Below are 19,435 nucleotides of genomic sequence, written 5' to 3'. Positions count from 1 at the left end.
GAGAGCCACTGAAATTATGATCATCAGTCTGAAGCACCTTTCCTATGAAGACAGGCTAAAGAAGTTGGTGTTCTTGAGCCTAGAGAAGAGGAGGCTCCGAGGTGACCTTACAGCAACCTTCCAATATCTGAAGGGGCACACAAGACAGCTGGGGTAGGGCTTTTTACAGAGGTGTCTAATCAGAGGACAAGGGGAAATTATTTTAAACTTGGAAGAGAGATTTAGGTTAGAGATTAGGAAGAAGCTCTTTAAATTGAAGGTGGTGAGACACTGGCACAGGTTGCCCAGGGAAGCTGTGGCTGAACCCTCCCTGGCAGTGTTCAAGGCCAGGTTGGATGGGGCTTGGAGCAACCTGGTCTGGTGGGAGGTGTCCCTGACCATAGCAGGGTGGTTGGTATTAGATGGTCTTTAAGGTCCCTTGCAGCCCAAACCATTCTGTGATTCTCAAAACCCAGCATTTTAAAAATGACAGCTAGGAGAAAAAATTGTTTTGTTTTCTGTCCTTGAATCCAATCCCTGAGAATAAGCATGCATTGCACAGTGTGTATTTCTGTGCATTTCTGAAGTTCAAAGGAGTTGACTAAATATTAGCAGTTTATTAGGAGCAAAAAGGTTCTGTAATTTTCAAATTAAATTTGACTAAATAAAAATACAGTTCCCTATAAGCAAACTGCTATGCAATTTAAGCCTGTTCCTAACTGAGAATATAACAAATGGGATAAGGAAAAAAAAAAGCAGCATCTACTTCCTGTTGAAAAATATGACACTTTTTAAAATTACTGGTTTTTAATCATTCCCTAAACTAGCTAACTCTCATAATTAAATGCCTGGGGGGAAAATCATTAGCTCGTAAAAATAATAAAAGTAAGATTGTTAATAAATACAGCTACAAGGCATTAAAGATTACACAGTCTAAATGTGCAGAAACAAACTTCTAGTAAAAATAGTAAGAAGGACAGCAGAAAGATTACAAAATCAGTGTTATTTTTTGGCTATAATTATTTTTCCCCTGAAATAGTTGTTGGGAAGAAATATTCTCTTGCTATTTGGAGAAAGTGGATGAGCAAGAGCAGTTTCTCATGTAACTGAAACCAACTCAGTGGTCCCATCACCCTGTAGCCATGAGGCCCTTCCCCTTTCCCAGTCCCCATCCCTCACCCTTTCTTCTGTATCAGCTTGTGCCTACTTTCCCTTGTGTAAAAATGCTCTGAGCTCCTGTCACGAGACTAGGAAGCAAAGTTAATGCAAGAAAAATATTTTGATAATACTATTACAGGCCTCTGGCAAACCTATGCAGAGCATATACATGTAATATTTTCATGAGGTTTTATTTTTATCAGATTTGTGTGCATTTTCTCTGTGATGGAAAAGGCAATTTTGCCATGAGAGCAACCCCTCTGACAAGTCCTGCTCCTGAGTGTGGAAGCACTGAAAGATTCTCATTGAAATAGATGTGTAAGTATCAGCAGAAGGTGGTTTTTTTTCCCACCTTCACTCTGAAATGACTGAACTAGTTTTGCTTATGCCTTCCGAAAAAATTTTGCCTGAGGCAAACACTCACCATGGAGCTTTATAGTCCAAATAGTTAAAATGGAGTCAAATTATAAGTGATAATATAAGCTTATAATGTGTCATACTTAAATGTAGGTGTTGATGTCTGTTCCTTGCATAACACTACAAAGACTCCGGAGTTTCTGTAGAAATAAAAGAAGACCTTATTTTTCTTCTCATAATAAGTAAATATAAAACATATGTAAAAAATAGTGGTGAAGAGTGAAAATATTAGGGAAAAGTAAAAAATTATTTTTTAATAAACCAAACATGAATGCGCATACTTAGTATTTGTATTTTTCGTTGATGCTGAAAAAATGGAAACTTATGTGACTCATAATTCAGCTGCAAGATACCTGCCATGAGCAAGGGTTCATTAAGAGGGGTCACAGATCCCTGTCTTCTCTCTCCATCTGGCTCATGAGTCTCACATTCTTTGCTCCACAGAGTTTTTGTTTCAGCAACCTGTAACCAGGTGTGAAGTGTGCTCTGCTGGGAGGTGGAAAATGCAAGTTTCAACCTGCTCATTCTAAGTGAATACTTTAATCTTCAGTCTCTTAAATCTTTGTACCACTTCTACTGCCATATATATACTTCTTTTTTTTCCCCCCTAGTTAAAAATATTGATCAGGTCTCTACATCCACATTGGAGCCTAGATCTTGTCGGGAAGTCTGAAGCAATGTATCCCAGGTATCCTTAGAAGATCCAGTAGGGAGTGTTAGCCTATCTACCTTCCTGCATGTCTTTTACAAATAAAATTAGTGAAGAGGACAATGAGTGAGACTATTCCAATTTGGAAAAAAAAGGGCCTCCTTTCAATTAACTCTGATACTTATGTCCATTGTAAAGTTGTATAGGTTTAATGCCTTTATAACACTAGTTTAAAACGTCTTTATTGTAAGGGTAGCAGAGCACGAGAACAGGCTGCCCAGAGAGGTGGTGGAGTTTCCATCTCTGGAGACATTTGAAACCCAGCTGTGTGCCATCCTGGGCAGCTCGCTTCAGGTGGACCTGCTCTGGCAGGAGGCTTGGACAGGGTGATCTCCAGAGGTCTCTTCCGACCCCTAACATCCCGTGATTCTGTGATTCTATGATTTTTCTTCATGTGAACTAGAAGAACCAAATAATACAGGCTGTATAAGTGTGAGTATAGCCAGTCGATTAAGGGAAGGAATCGTCCCTCTCTGTGCCCCTCAGACCACATCAGGGTGCTGCATTTGGTTTTAGGACCTGACACAGGAAAGACACAAACTGGATGGAGCTTGGGGAAGGTCACCAAGGTGGTGGAGCTGGAGCACTTGCTCTGTAAGGAGCATCTGGGGAAGCTGACACAGGCTGGGAAAAGAACTGCTTTAGGGGGTAGCTAGCAGCCCTTCAGTACCTACAAGGGATCATTGAGGAAAGAGGGTCACACTTCTCACAGGGGTGCAGGGCAGGAGGGTGAAACAGGAGAGGTACGAGTTGCAACAGGTTCAGGCTGGAGTAAGGAGAAACTTTTTCCTATGGGAAGTGAGGCAGTGGAGCAGGTCTCCCTGGGAGGATGTGCTTGGAGTTTCGAGTCTCAACCAGTCCAAGCCCTGAGCAGCCTGGTCTGACCCCAGAGCTGCCGTGTTTTGAGCTGGGAGTTGGAATAGAGGCCTCCAAAAGTTCCTTCCAGCCTGTGACCTTCAAGCCTTCAGGCACCCCAAATCCTACTGAAGTTTAGTGACTTTTTTTTTTTTTTTTTTTTTTTTTTTTTTTTTTTTTTTTTGTAATAGCAAACATGACTGCTTCAGCTCTTCTGATCATCTCTAGCTTCTCTATAGTCCTTCTTGAAGGGAAGGCAGAAAGCTTAGAATATTTTTGTTCTCTGAAGAAACAATTCTTGTCTGGGAATTAAAAGCTTCTTGAATCTTGTATGTGTAGACTTAAGGCCTCAGTTCTCTGTATCTTGATTTTTTTGAGTCAGAGGAGTGCTTTTTTATTTAATCTGAGCTAACTAAATAACTGTGTCAGAGTACCTTTAGATCGTTTCTGAGATGTATTCAGCCAAAATATTTTTATGAAAACCTTAGATTATGTCATGTCTGTCTCTGACTCCACAGGGATCTTTGAGTTCATCTTTGTTTCTAGGCTGTTTAGCTTTTTTTAAAAGTAGGTTAAGAAGTGGTTGCTCTTAATATGCAGACTTTGCTATTTATATTAGGGCTGTGTAGGACTTCATGATGCTGCCACCAGAAATGTGATGTTTTATCTTTCTGCGTTGTACATTCTTCATTCATCCACAAATGGAAAAAACCAAAACCTTGTGAGGACTGGCAAGTCACTCTTAAAGGACTATCTGAATATCCAAACCTTACAAAGTGCTGCTGCTTAAGTCTCCTGCTATCCTTAGACTGGAGGAAACAGCAAAATACCATATTGAAATGTACCAAAAAGCAAGACAAGATTGTGAGGGGAAAAACCTTCTTACTGTTGTCATCTCCCTACATGGCCAATGATGCGTTTGTAAAAATTGGCAAACACACTCCAGCTACGGAGGAGAAGCACAAATTATTCCACTGGTCTTACCAATAAGACCAGGAAAATCTAAAATGACGGAGAGACTGCCTCACCTCTGATGCCCAATTACATCATGCAAAGGAAGGGGGGTTGTGGAAAAGGCAGATAATACATGCTGTAATGTTGTACAGCTTGGATTATACTAATGGATATGCAGTGTGAGATTTTTGATTTTCTATTTGCAGTCTGGATATAGAGCATATAGAGAAAAATTTGAAATAAAGAAAAATCAGTATCTGAAGTTGACCCTTGGGGTGGTTTTCATAAGGCAAAGATTTCTCAGCTTTAATTCTTTCTATTGATTTTATGGGATGTTTATGAAATATTTAGCAACATGAATGCAGAAATGTTACATCAAAATAATCCTTTACTTTGGTGGTTGTTTAGATGCTTCTGCAGGCATCCTTTGAAAGCAAATTATGTCTCCCCATTCTTCTTCCCTCCCTGTCCACCTTCCAACAAGGAAAGTAGTATTATAACTTTGATAAAAGTGGATGTATTTAGTGACCCTTCTCCAGAGCCCAAACCAATATAACGCAGAAGTAAGCCTACTGAAACGTGTATTAAAACAAAAAATACCCACAAAAAATGCCAGCAGTTTTCCACTAAGAGCTAGTTGCTGGAGGCAGAAATACATGGCAGTGAAATGCCCTGAATTTATGTATTTATTTTTCTCTTGTTCCATTGTCTTATCCCCTATAGTTTTTGTCCTTACAGCACTGAACATTGACATTCTCTTAGTATAATTCAGGAGAAAGCATTAATTATTTATAGCCATAGTTAATATCTTTATAAATAGTTTATAGTATTATTGCCGTAATACAATTTTGAAATATTTTCCATTATAATTCTTTGTTTTCACATGTACTAAAAATTTACAAAATATTTGTTTTGAGAGGTGAAATTTTCCATGTTGTGAGTCTTAAAAATACTTTTTCCTCATTAACTCAGAGTATAATCCTTTTCAGCTATTTTGGAATTCTAAGCAAATGGGAAATAATAATAATAATAATAATAATAATAATAATAATAATAATAATAATAATAATAAAAAACCTCAGTTAACAATACTACTGGGAAAACAAGTTAAGGTTGAAATATGTTGTAAGATCTACTGCCTGTGCTTCCTCTGAGGGAAAAATTAAAACTAGAGTTACAAATGATGGAAAAATTACATCAAACTGTTCCCAGTAACATCTGCTAAGCTTATTAGCAGAAACTAATAAAAACCCACCCCCTTAATGACGTCTGCATGTTCCTTTTGCTGCACATTCCAGTTGCCTGAGGCCATTCAGACAAGAACTGGCCAGGCTGCTGCAGCTCCTGGCTGGTCTCTGCAGATCCCTAAGGTGCTTCTCCTTCCCTGGGCAGCCGCTCAGCCTCAGCTCCTGAGGGATCAGGGATGTTCCTCTCCGCTGCCCACATGTGATGGGCAACTGCTGCTTCTCCTGACCTCTACTTCTAGGGCCCATGCATGGCCTGCTTGCACAGCTAAAAAAATCCAAGGGTTTTTACCCCAGCATAGGCTCCTGGTGTTTCATGTCGTCTTACACACAGAGCTTTGCTAAATCCAGAGGTTGCTTTTGTCACATGTTACAGATGTTGTCACGAGACAGATAGTGCTGGAATGGATCCACATTTAGTCTTGCTCTGGCTGCACTTGTGTTAGCCTGTCCTAAAAGACACTGAGATAGCATGAAATTCAAATGTACATGGGATGAAAACACAGGTTTTGATATCCGGACATTGTGGGAGGGAAGGAGAAGCACACAAACCCACAGGCATGTGGGCAAACAGGCCCTTCTGCATGGCATGGCTGCTGCGTCTGTCTTGCTGCCCCATGCCTGGAGAGTGTCTCCTGTGCCCCACAGCTTGAGGACAAGCAAACAAAGTTGGAAATTAAGGGTTTGAAAAGATCTCAAACCCCCTTATGCTTATAGCACGTCACCTTCCTGGTCTCTCAGTGCTTACACAACGTTCCTGCCATGCCTGTCCTTAACCTGTTGGGTAGTGGAGATACCTATTCTGCAGCTGGCACTGATGCCATCACAACCAGTAAGGTGATAGTGGTGTGGTTTTTAAAATGAGTGAGGATTCACCCTCACAGTGTTACAGGAAGTAGTTTGTATAAGGAACATAGTAAAAGCCACATATGGATGTTTTATCCTAGTCTTCAAAAATAATGCACTCGAGTGAGACACAACCTGATTCTGCAGCCCAGTTCCAGGATTCAGCTGTGCTGGGAAAAATCGGGATTTTTTTTCGCCTGCTATCAGAGTTACACCATTTTAAACAGCAGAGTTGCAGTATAAAAAATAGAAATAATTGAAAAAGCCTTATTCATATATTCCAACTTTTAGGCAGGGCCTTCAGACTCTCACTTGTCCTTCCAGACCCTTTGCTCTTGAGTTCCTTGCTATGGTGTTGCCTCTCTGAAAATGGATGTCATGCCTGCTAACCACTGCTGCCCACATGGCACGTGGCTCAGAGCCTAATTGGAGGTTTCTGGAAGCTCCCTGGTGTCGCCTAAAAGGCAGGTGTTTCATCTACTGGACCTGGGCTTGTCTCATCCCTTGTGTCTGTCTCATTAGTGGGTGTCTGTCTACATCCATTCCTACAGGGCGGCTTGGGACTCAGACACTCCACCTTGAATTTTTAGTGGATCTTTATTGTTAGGTGTCAGAGAAATTGTCAACAGCTGGAAAAGAATCTGCTTTGTTCTAAGTATTTGGGGGGATGTTCATTCTGCAAGTTCAGCTGTGTTGTTTTAATCAGGTCTGCGGGAAGGGAACAGGTACAACCAGTCCTGGTATGAACTCATCCCATTATATTCCTTTCACCTCAGTACTCTGTGAACGTGAGGCATGGGTGAAAAATGTAAATGCTAATCTTTGCTCCTTTTGGTTTTGCTGAAGTTACAGTAAAAATCTACATAATTTAAGTGGAAAGTAAAATTTGAGGTATTATTATTAATACACTGTTCCTCTTGCCAAAATTCAAGAAAAGCAAATGTTGATAGAGCAGTTGTGCCATCTTTCTAAAGTTGCAGTCTTCCTTAAGTTTTTGGGGCATCTAGCACTGCTTGTAAGATTTAAAACACATTTCTTTCTGCATTACATACATGGAAGTGCCTGCTCTCACAGACAAGTAACTACACAATCAGATCATCATGTATTTTGGCCTAATTGGTTTTAAATGGGTGGACACATGCTATTGTCCCCCAGTTTGTCCTAATTGCCATTTTTTGCTCATGTAAGGAAGAAAATCCTGATTCTATTTAGTGGCAGCATTCCCAATTGACTTCAGTTGTTCCAAGCGATGAGGTATCTTGATTCTCAAACTAAATCCAATCATGTGTTTTGATGTCTCACGCCTCTGTAACTCCTTTCTTTTTTATTTTAAAAAGATTCATTTGCAATCTCTAAAACTGCTGTCAACCTTTACTCCCTCGTCAATATTATTTTTTGCTTCCCTGAGCTTTCTAGACAATATATTACACATTACTTGTTATTAAAAAGAATAAAATTATTTGAAGTAGCCTCTTCTTAGAACTAAGCTACAAAAGAGGTATAACACAATTACTCTAATTAAGAAGAGCGGTTGGTTTTGTTTGCTTTTTTTTTCCCCTTAGTAAAGTGCCAAAAAGGAAAGATCAATACAGGAAGACCCATTTTACTCTGTACCAAAGGGAGTTGGAAAGGACCCACTTGAACTCTTAGAACTGAACTGCTGGAGGCTGGTGTAATTAAGTAAACCAGATGAGAACAGAAAACTAACCTCATCAAACTAAGAGATTATAAGTATGAAAGAGCTGATGCTCAGTTCTGCAGTTTTTGATAGAGGAAGTAGAGTTTGGGGGGAATTCGATGTTGAAAGCCTTGTCTTTTGTTAATATTTATTTTGTGCTGGAAATTGTTGATTAATTGCAAAATGTTTGATTAGCATGTAGAAATTGCTGGAATATCTATTGCTGGCCTTTGAAACAAACAAACAAACAAACAAACAAATAAATAAATAAGGGTTTGGTTCCAAATGGCTTTTCAGTTTGAAATATGATTTACAATTTAAAGAAAAGCAGTATTCATACAGAAATAAAGCTTCCTGCAGTGATGTCCACCAAAATGCTTAATTGGTCGAATTAATTTTGATTAATATGTTTGCATTAGCTTGTTGTTATATTTTAATGGCTGATGTGTTATTTTGTTCACATTTTTTCCAGAACAGGACAACCATTTTGATCATCAAATACAGGACTTTAATTGCATGAATATGATAAGCACAGTTAGCTTTGAAAAAAAGATTCATGTTTTTAAAAGCCTATCTTTATATGTATTGCATAGTAAACTCATCTTCTTCCTGAACAAAGTTTTAATTTTATTAAATGAAAATCCCATTTTGTCAGATTTGCCCACACAGCATTTGATTTGCCAAGACTGACCACTTCAAGATAGAACTGTTGGTTCTTTGGTTACTGCCACATGTCTATAGCTGTCATTCCTTGTACCTCCTCTTTCTTCATTTGACACCAGTTTTTGAATGCTGTGAAGTTCAGTGAATAATGGTATGAGATATCCTAGCATGTCAGGATTCAAATTAGACCTTTTTTATACCCATGCCATTTTTTCCTGAAGCTCTCGGATACAGATGCAGTCATTTCTTACCCTTCAGTGTGGTCTTAGAGGCAGCAGTGAGAATGGGGATGAGCTGGGACTCCCTGGGTTTGTTTTGGTTATAATGTGGTCTTTTAAAATCAGCAGAAGGTCAGTGTAAATAAATAGAGTTAAAAAGCAAACTAAAACCTAAGAAAGGGCCAACCTTAATGTTCCCTAACGCAGGTTTTCTGACAAGCCTGTTGCCTTTTTTCTTTGAGGTCCCTGTTCTTATTCAGCTGCCATAAAAGTTGATGACAGATCTCTAAGTGAGACAGCTCATGCTGTACAGCACAATAACCTTTCTCAAAAGAGATTACCCTACTCTTCAGAATCTCAGCATTCATTCCCTCAAAACAATATATTTGTTACTGTACTTGTGACTATTTACAGTGGTACACTGTTACACCAGTGGTACAAGTGGTGTAAGTGCTACAAAGACACCATCTGTAAAGAGCCTAGGACAATAGCATGAATTGCTTTATTTGTGTCATTAAATAGTTTGGATGACCTATGGTGATCATTTACAGAATCAGGGTAATTAGAATTTGCCTTCTCGTTAAGAAAGACCAGGGAGACATGGTGCAGGTTTTACTGTGAGCACATCTTGATTTGGCTTCTTGAGTACGCGATGTCTAGAAGGGGCAACTGTTTACATTTTAGGTTTTAGGTTTTTTAAAGCAATGTATCAAGTTCAAGCCTTGCAAAGGAGGAGTCTGCAAGTCATTCCAGCACAAGCTGCGTTTTGAAAAGTGTCAGCTGTTATTTTGGTGACTGACATAGGTGGAGTTTGGAAAGAATCATCCTGCATACTCCATACCTTGTAATCAGCAGGAATGTGATGGTCTCATTCTCTCGTCAGGGTGCTTGTAAGGAAGAGATTCTTTACTCTTTAGCTTCGTGAAATGGTAGGAGAGGCTGCGAGGGGAGAAGGGGCCAACTGTGCTCTTATCCCCTCCAGAAGTTCTTTTTTTGCCTTTTGGGAAAGAAGCAAAACTGGAGTTTCTCCTCAAGAAGAGGCGGCTGCAGTAAAAGCCAAGACTGAGGAATGCGATGGTGTGGGCCAAGCAGAGCTCGTTAGCCTGTGGGGAAGAGCTGCTGACTCTGTTCTGGCTCTGTGGTAAGACACAGCCTAGAAATACAGAAGCATAGAGCTCATTGAAAGTTTCTGAGGAAAGTATTTTTCAACAGAAAATACTAAGGTTGACTAAGTGACTTGTTTGTGAGAAGTGGCTCCCAGCTTTGGGAAATATTGTTTAATGATTAAACTACAGAGCATATGCAAAACAGTGGCACGATTGATTTGGCTATGCTGTCACGGTGCCTTCCTGGAGTCTGTTTTAGTTCTTGTGTTCACATTCTCTTCCTTGAGGTGAAGAGATTGTAGTGGGTCCTGAGAGATAAGACTTGATACATGGAGCCATGTTGGATGAGAAAATGGGAACACAAATATGTGAATTCTGGTTCCCATATGACATTTATGTTTGACAACATAAATATAAGAACTTTCTGTAATGTTTTCGTTTTTATGGAACCTCTCATTTTTGACCTTTTTTCCCCCAAAGCACACACACAATTTTTCTTTGTCCCCCATCATTTTAAAAACAATGTTGTCATTAAAATTTTGAGAAAAGAAATTTTGGCCTGGCCTTGTCAACTAAGTTGGTAAATAGTTCAACCCCTCCAAGAGATAAATTAAAATTTGCACATTTGGGCTTGGTTTTGGTTTGGTTTAGTTTTGTTTGTTGTTTCGTTTTGTTTTGTTTTGAGGGGAGGGTGTTTACTTCAAAATAACCAAAAAAAGAGTCTTCCCAAGAAGCTGACCACATCTCTGCACTCAGTTAAGCAGACTGGGGCTTGCAGATTTCTTCAGGGGGTAAGACAAGGGTCAGAGTAGCCATCTGATTAATTTCTGTCAGTGGGGTTGGATGGGAAGTGCTCCACTTCCTATGTAGGGTTCAAGTTTATGTTTTAGTTTAGGTGATTTCCCTAAATGTCTGGCCTATTTCCACCTTCCTGAGGGGAAGATTGACTGGTAACTCCTGGTCCCTGTGGATGGCAGTGTTGCTTCAAGTAGGAAATGTAAACTTCTTTCCTGAAATAGCCTCGGCCATGCCCTGCATTGGGGTTAGGCTGCAGGGCAGGACACAGCCCTGGAGGATTCTCTGAGCTTGATTTAGAGGAGAAGCAGAGGAGTTGTGACTTCGATGCTATTTCAGAGTTGAAAACATTATTTTCCCTTGATTCTTCAGCCAAATTGCCTTATTTATGGCAACAGTGCTAAAATACCCTGGACAAAGGAAGAACAGTCCTTAAGGGGTTGGGATGTAAATAAACTATTCTTGGTTAACCGGGTGAGTGCTGTTCTGAACCATATCTAGACACGAGGCTTCCTTCCCCAGAACTACTTGCACGTTCCATTAGCAAGATTCCCAATGCTGCAGGAAGGTTTAATTTGATAACAGTGGTATGTCAGTGCACAGAGCCAAATTGGGGCAGGTGGTGTTCTCCAGGAAAGACACTGCCCTGGTTGCCCAGAGGACAGGATTGTGTGCTGCAGTGTTAGCATCGCTGGAGCCTGGTCACGTCCAGCTGGAGAACTTAGTTCAGTAAAAGCCAAGAAGCCCTAAAAAGCACAAAGGTAGCGTATCCGAGCTAATTACCCAGCTTTTTACCTCTGTATGGGGAACATTTCTGCAAATGTATCCTGGCAGAACTGAGAGTTGAGTGTTTATTTAAAATCAGTAAAATTTTATTTTTCATGATCTTGACAACCCATCCACCAATGAGGTTTGAATGTTTGGGATCTATTATAATTTGGGAAGTCTTAGTGGGCTCAGCACACATGTTTAGACATTCTCAAATACCTGCTGGATCACAGCCCAAACTTTTAAGGTGAGGCTGGAGTAAGCAGAACTTTCAATTATATGTAATTGCATGCAGGAAAAAGTGTTCCAGGTAAAGAAAGCCGAAACACATTTGAATGCTTTTTGTAAATCCTGTTAAAGTTGTGAAGAGTTGAGAAACCATTGCTGGTTTAAATGTGAAATGTTTCCCTAAGCACATCAATATTGTTTATAAGCTATAATTTATTGCTTTCAAAAAAACTATTAATCTAGGTAATACCATTCTCCTGTAAGAAAAGGAGATAATAAATTAGGGGAAATAAATCTATCACAATGATAACTAAATGTTTCTGTGATTTTCTATGGAAGTTTGCATTTCTCCATTAAAAAAAAAATCATTAAAGGAGAGGCTAGTTGTTTGTTTCTTATGAATCAGACTTGGAAATACACAAAAGATAAGTCTGTCCCTTTCCTTCCCACCATGTGTTCTGTAGCCTCTTTTGTTTGGGGTGTTTATCTGTGGAGAAGAAGGAAATAGAAAAAAGCGTTAATGAAATTGAGTATGGTCTTTCATAGCTCAGCCAAATTTCTAATGAATAGATTTCTCTGGGTCAAAGCCAAAATCTGTATATCATTTTGTATGGGTAAAAGCTTTACAGCTGTGTATCTGATTGCTGCACTAGCATCTGTGGGAGGGAAGAAACCTTAAATGTATGAGTGGGGATCATCTGGTTATTTATGGCTTGGTAACAATGTGTATAAAGATACGATCCGACACATATGTCAAAGTAATTCCTGTTGACTGACTTCAGGGAAAATGCATTGTAAATCCAGCTACTCAGTGTGCTTGGGATTCAGATACAAAGGTAGATGCTGTGGAGGTTCTTCTGGGGCTGTCAGACTATTTATTTTGCAGTCAGACTGATTTTCTCTGGTTTTAATTAATTTAAGAAATTCATCTTTAGAAAAACACTTCCCTTCTCTTCCCTTTCCCAAAGCAACCGTCTGTATGTGGCAAATACCATGTTAATGTCTTAAATTAGCAAGATGCATCCAGAAACAGCATTTCTAGTTTCTTAATTCATTTTTTTAATAAAGTTCATTTTACCACAAAGTACGTCATTGCTGAAACTGAATTTTTGTAAGAGGTTTCATCTTTACCAACTTTCCTACCACCAAATTGTGAAACTGCTATTTTTAAAATGCTTTTAGAAGTGTTATGTCGTGTGTTTTTTTAAAAAAAACCACAGCTATCAAAGTTTCTTGATTTATTGTTATTATGGCCATAGCAGCGAGACGGATGTACTTTAAGTACTAAGACAGGGACGAAAATGGCTTTAACTGTTGCCATGAATGTCTCTCTTGTTCTTCATTGTATGCTGCTGATTATGCAAAAAGAGGCACATGGATTTATTGATTAGACAGAACCAAGTGTCTTTAATCTGGAAGCAGTATGTATGAAGTTGTACTGAAAGTGGTCTCCTTTCACAGCCTGCAGCCACCAACCCTGGTAACTAAGCCCTTACAGCTATCACTGCTTCCAGTCTCCTGATTTCTGTGCAAAGAAATTTGGGCCCATTTTACAGATGAGGGATTGGAGAGAAGAGGAACCAAGTGGCTTCCCAGGGTAATACGTGGCATGACAGGACTGGGTGTTGGATACAACTGATGTCCTCAGACACAGCCTTAGCAGAAAGTGGTCAACCTTTCCAAAGTAGATGAAATTTTCCTCATTGAGGCTGCATGATTACAGTATTTTGTTTCCTGTTGCTCTCTGTGAAGTTCCAACTGTAATAATAAAGACCAGAATGCTTGAGGGAGATGTCTCCCGAATCAGCAAGCCATGGGTTCTTAGGGAAAATTTGTGTCCAAGCCCTTGATGAAATATAGCAGCCCAGGAGAATAAAAGGTACCAGGGTTTGAAGACTCCATTTACATAAATATGCAGAGACATCTGTTACAGTCATGAGTGACCTGCTGGTTTAAATCATGAGCAGGGGAAAGTTGTAGTCGCTCAGCATTGCCTGCAGTAGCAGGTGCTGCTTGAGGCGACAGGAATTACAGAAGAGGTTTTCGATGAACAAAGACCTTTCTGCTTGCCAAGAAGAGGCATACGGGAAATTGAAGCAAATGGCACCCGCCTACTACAGTCTTTCATTTGTACTATGTGACAAGAACGCAGCCTGTGCTTCTGCATCCAAATCTCTGCATGATTAGTTATAGGTATGGTGTGGCTGACAGAGCTGTAAAGTTTATGTCTGAGAAGTACTTAGGGCTTTTCGAACCAAACAACTTAAGTCAGATTCCCAAACAGAAATGAATCATTAAGATTTAATAGAAAATGTTCAAAACAAATTCATCATCTAAAACCAATGTGTTTTTTTTATCAGAGTATGTGCCCAAAATAGTAAAGTAAAACTGTCATCCTGAAGGTTACAGTTACTTAAGTGAACAACTGAAGTTTAATTCTTGCTCACCATTAATCAGCAGACACTATGACATTATAAAATGCCAGGATATTTGTATTCTTTGTTGGCACAAAGTATATGGCATTTTCTCTTTTTTTCTCTCTCCCTCTTACCCTTCCCACCTCCTGCCCCTCCCAGTAATAAAATTTGTAGTATCATCTTATGCTTGTTTCTATTTTAGTGAGCTTTATTTTAAAGCTCTCTGTGCAACATGGTTTTGTAAGGAGAGAATCTGTTTTTCCAGTGAATGAGTAACTGGACAGAAAACTAGATTACAAATTCAGGGGTGCAAAAATGTTATGATTTGGAGTGCTATACGTGACTGTCACTGCCAGCAGTTCTGAAAATGCCTGCACTGCAAAAAGAAGTGTCCAAGGAACGTGTAGTAAAGCCACAGAATTAAAAAGTTGACATTTGCAAAGGCTTCCAGGATTTTAAACGTTCCCTCCGACTCTCTCACATGTTAAATACTGCTCTTTAATTATAATAATAGGTACAGTACAGCTTGAGCATTCATTCACAATATTTAATGGATGCCTCACATTGGGATGTAACAGCCTTGATAACAATATGAAATCTTTAAATACCCTAACAGTTCCCACCTCTATTTTGGTAGCATATTTCATAATAAATCAAGATAAGATAAAGCAAAACCTGTTCTTTTCTTTCCCTTTGAACAGAGCGTGGATCTCACTTCTCGTAAACCTCATCATATTGAGGTTGGGCTAAGATGAGCATAACCAGTGACGAAGTGAATTTCTTGGTGTATCGCTATCTCCAGGAGTCAGGTAAATTTCTTGTCTTTCCTCAAAACTTCAGGTTATAGATGAGATGGGAAAATTGTTTTTTTGCATGGTGTCACTTTAGGAATATTGTGTTGAGTGTTTCAGACTGATAGACTAAGTATTTGTTGCACAGACCCACGTTTCTTTGAAATCATGGTCATAAACATAATTAAAGGGCAAGCATGCACAGGTACCAAGTGAACGTTGTAGTTAGGCAAAACAAAGAAATAAATGACTGTAAACAAACATTTTTGTAGAATTACATCATCTCAGACAAAGTAATTTTGACTTCACAGGCACAAAGTACATGCATTTTGTATCTTTTTTTCTTAGCTACTTGAAATAGTTCTGTCAGATACCTGTTAAATAGAGAAAGATTGTCTAAATTGGTTTTAGATTGGCTTTAAATGGAAATTCATGTGCAAGTGTCCGAGGTTTTAGAATTTCTTTTGGGTAATTATGTATATAAACCAAGCCACACAAGTGTCAGTATGGCTCTGTATTAATATCACTTCCACCTCTATCTGGTTTCATATCAGAAAATAATGTCTTTACTGGGGTTTTCCTTTTAGAAGCAAAGCATCATCTTTCCTTAAAACAACCCCAAAATATTTAAATTTAGGGTCTATTGTGTTTTTGTAGTCTTGATTCCACTCTTTGACTAAAAGGAGCAGAAGTTCTCTTACCCTAATGGAAAATGTTCTGTTAGTGCAGAGATGATAAAGGTGGGGAAAAACATTGATAAAGAATTTATAGTCAGGATCCCAGTTTACTTGGCACTGGCCCTGTGTTCTGGGTTGATGAAAGTTGAATCCACTAAAAATATTTAGTGTTTCATATGCTGAAATAGGCAAACAAACAATAAGTTTGTGAAAAATCAATGTCTTTCTGACAGGAGTCTTGAAGCCAGTTTTAGAATAAGAGACATACGGGACTTTCAGACTTGAGAGATGTCTTGAATAGTTCACTAAATCCCAGCAGGTAGAAGACGTGTTAGTCTGTATCTGTTGGTCATTATAACTAGCAATCATTAGATACATTATTTTTATCTGTTTATTCTCCTTCCAAGAATAGTTCAGTCCCAGGGACCCAAATGCCTATGCAAGGAATCCGCACTGAAATTGAGAAGATTTATAATACCTTATATTCTTCTCACTAATAAGGGAGTTTATAAAAAAACAATCCAGATCTGTCATGCAATGAGATCAAAAAAGACAGGAACTAACAAAACTAAAACTTAATCCAGGCAAATTTTCTTTTTAAAAATAAACTGTTGGGTTATTGTACTGGAAAGGGCTTTAAACATTAGGGCAGTGTGCAGATGGACATAATCAAAGCTTAAAGAATCCTGAAATTGTTTTACGTTGTTTTATTGTAGGAGATTCTAAATAACAGTTTATTAATACATTCAGTTTCCCTGATGTGTTAAAAAAACAAAACAAAAAAAAACCCCCAAACAAAACCAAACAAAAAAACCCAGCCCTTTTTGTCCCTGTTTATAGATCAGTAGGTGGATTAGTGTTGTGCAGCAATTGAGAAGGAGGCTTTAGAAAGTCAATCAAGAATGGTGGAATCAGACAAATGTCAGAAAAAATATTCTTCTAGGTAACTTGTCTCCCACAAAAAGACAAACACTTTTGACATTTTAAAGAGAACTTTACATACAAATTCTTACATGAACTGCAAGTGGTACTGCTCTAATCTTAGGTGAAGGGCCAAATGTTTTTCTTACTTAATCCACACATACTAAAGGTATTCACAGAAACATATTATTTCCACTATTCTGTTGTATTTTTCATATAGAAGAGACTAGAAGTTGAGGTAAAATATTTGAAGAAATATTCAAGTATGCTTCAGACTTATCTCATTGATGTCTAGGTGCTAGATATTTAGTAGATCTACCTTACAGTTTGCTAGTAATTCTATACAGCACACAAGAGCTGTAACTGATGATGAATCCACCCATGTGTTTAAAAAGCTTCTTGCATTTAGTTTAAATCCTCTTTCATACTGTCATTGTTGGGGTTTTTTTCCAAAGAAATTTTTATTTTTGTATTTTCAGATAAAGTAGGGTAATAAAACAAAAGCTATTATACAGCATCTTGGCTTTCTACCTGCTGGTATGAATGCCATAATAAGTGACAGTACATGAATTGTGTTTAATCAATAGCTTCAGAATTAATGCATGCTAAATTTAGAGGGCTAGTGTTTAAATACTCTTTAAGTTCAAACCTCTAGAGTTCAAGGAGGTTGCCAAAACTAAGCTTATTACACTGATTACTTATTAACGTTACCTAAAACCAAAGCTTCTAAAAATTGTATCAATCACAGACATAAAGGTCACTTACAAGACAGAATGCAGGCAAATATTGGGAGAGAGAATTATAACTCTATAAAAAGAAAAGTGTCCCTATAATATTTCAAGTATTTTGTGACTGTAAGGCACAGAAGCACTTGAGATTGTTTGCAACATTATGGCAAAGATGTTAATGAATTCTTTGCACTTCATTATGAAAATGTTGGCAGGTCATTCTAGTAGAGGTTCAGCTCTTCTAGAATTGAAGTTCAATTCAGTAATTCTATTTCCTCCTTAATTCTCTGTCAGGCTGGAAAACTTGCACAGGAGATTATCAATAGAGTTGGACTGTCTAAACAATTATTGTTGCTTTTTAACAAATCTTGGCATACCAAGGAGAGTTCCAGTGAACTGGAAAAAGCAAATGTTGTGCCAGAATTTTTAAAGGTTAAACAAGATGATCCAGGTAACTACAGGTCAAGCAAAATCATTGGAAGGTTGAAATCAGTTACCTCAAACAAAAAATGAAGAGATGACATCATGCCTAATGCCAGCCAGCCAGTTTTTATGGATAATAAATCTTGTCAAACTTGAGACTGCTTCTTCCAAGATCTCAAATGAGGTTGACAGAGATAGCTGGGCTGACAATAATACACTTAGACTACATTATGACATTCACTTAGTATTGTTGTCATAGTGGTTAAAACGAAAATGAAGTGAGTAAAATCAGTGTAATCCAGGGTTACCAAATGGATTAAAAAGGGGTGAATAGAAACATCTTGAAAAGTTATTAGAATTGGGGAATAGTCATCTGAAAGGCTGCTTCTAATGGGAACTCAGGAATCTTTTATTGGCAAGGTATTACTCAATAGCTTTATCAGTTACATGGAAGGAAGTATAAAATGATTTTCAAGTACATTTGCAGGTGGAATGAACTGGTAAGTTGTGGAACTTGATGAGTTATACTGACTGATCATGTGGTTTAAGAGAAAACAGTACAGCAAGGGAGACTGCTTTGAGTTGCCTACTGAGAAGATGCTGGGTACAGGGACAGTGCAGTCAAATCCCTTCAGTACAAGACAGGACTTGGACATGTTAAGGCTCTAATTGCTAGCTGTATTCAAATAAATAAGGAAATAATTGCTTCTTCACATAGGTGGCTGTCTCTGGGCTTATTTATGCCCAGAGAAACACAGCAGTCATGCAGATTTTCCACAGGTTGATTGCATAGGAATTCCACCACTAGGGTGGCTCGATGTTATCACTTCCACTGCAGAACCATGAGTGCCACACCACCACGCCTCCTTCTTAATGTATAAAGAGTTGTCTCAAGAGTTAACTCAAGAGTTGAAGTGCAGTTTAAAATTTTTGCTTCCTATCCAGAAGTCAAATCTTGCATTATTCAGTGTGGACCTTTTTGAATATGAGCTTTTTGGTGCACAATTTAAAGTGCTTCAATTCTTAAAAGTGATATGATATGTCTCAGCACCCTGTTGAGCTGAGACTTAAAACTTTCCGAAGTGGGGGAATCCACCACTTCCCCTGAGAGCCCACTCCAGTGTCTGACTGTCCTCATAGTGAAAAATTTTCCTCTTATGTTCAAAAGGAATCTTGCTGGGAGCAACTTATGGCCATTGCCCCTTGTCCATGTGACTCCTTATAAACAGGGAGTTTACATATTCTTTGTGTCTGCTCTTTAAGTACTGGAACATCTTCTCAAGGATGAACAAACCCGGTCTTACAAGCCTCTCCTTGTATGGCAGGTCCTCCAGTCCTCTGATCGTCCTCATGGCTCTTTTCTGGACCCTCTCCAGCGTGTCCACATCCTTTTTGTACAGTGGGGACCAAAACTAAACCCAGGACTCAGGGTGCAGTCTGACAAGCATCAAATAGAGCGGGATGATGACTCCTTTGTCTCTGCTGATGATGCCTTCGTTGATGCAGCCCAGCGTCCTGGTGCCTTTTTTTGCTGCTGCAACACACTATTTGCTCATGTTGAGCCTCTTGTCCACCAAAGTCCCTTTCCACAAGGCTGCTCTCTAGCCAAGTGAATCCCATTCTGAACTGCACTCCTGGGTTATGTGTTCCCAGGTGTAAGACCTTGCACTTCTCTACATTGGACTTCATAAAGTTCCTTTTAGCCTACTTCTCCAGTCTGTCTAGGTCATCCTAGAGGGTGGCTCTCGTTTCTGGGGTCTCAACCTCTCCACTTATCTTGATGTCTGTTGCATTAAAGGAGAGTAAAGAAATCTGGCAGAAAAGAAACCCTCCCGCAATCCAGCTGACCCTCAGGTATTA

The 19,435-nt window shown here is 38.9% G+C and overlaps 1 protein-coding gene across 3 annotated transcripts in view; it reads left to right on the top strand.

Annotated features, from left to right (window-relative positions):
- The window catches only part of TBL1X (transducin beta like 1 X-linked), a 201,411-nt gene that overhangs the window by 127,424 nt on the left and 54,552 nt on the right, over positions 1–19,435 (top strand). For all 3 annotated transcript variants that reach the window (XM_030446191.1, XM_030446170.1, XM_030446181.1), the window contains one exon: positions 14,737–14,844. In XM_030446191.1, coding sequence (XP_030302051.1) covers positions 14,787–14,844 — 58 coding nt within the window. In that variant the 5' untranslated portion in view covers positions 14,737–14,786. The remainder of the gene's footprint in view (positions 1–14,736; positions 14,845–19,435) is intronic.

The sequence above is a fragment of the Calypte anna genome, chromosome 1 (genome assembly GCF_003957555.1).
Source record: "Calypte anna isolate BGI_N300 chromosome 1, bCalAnn1_v1.p, whole genome shotgun sequence".
NCBI classification, from domain to species: domain Eukaryota; kingdom Metazoa; phylum Chordata; class Aves; order Apodiformes; family Trochilidae; genus Calypte; species Calypte anna.
Note: the sequence above shows the minus strand (reverse complement) of the source record. Positions and strands in the feature narration are given on the sequence as shown.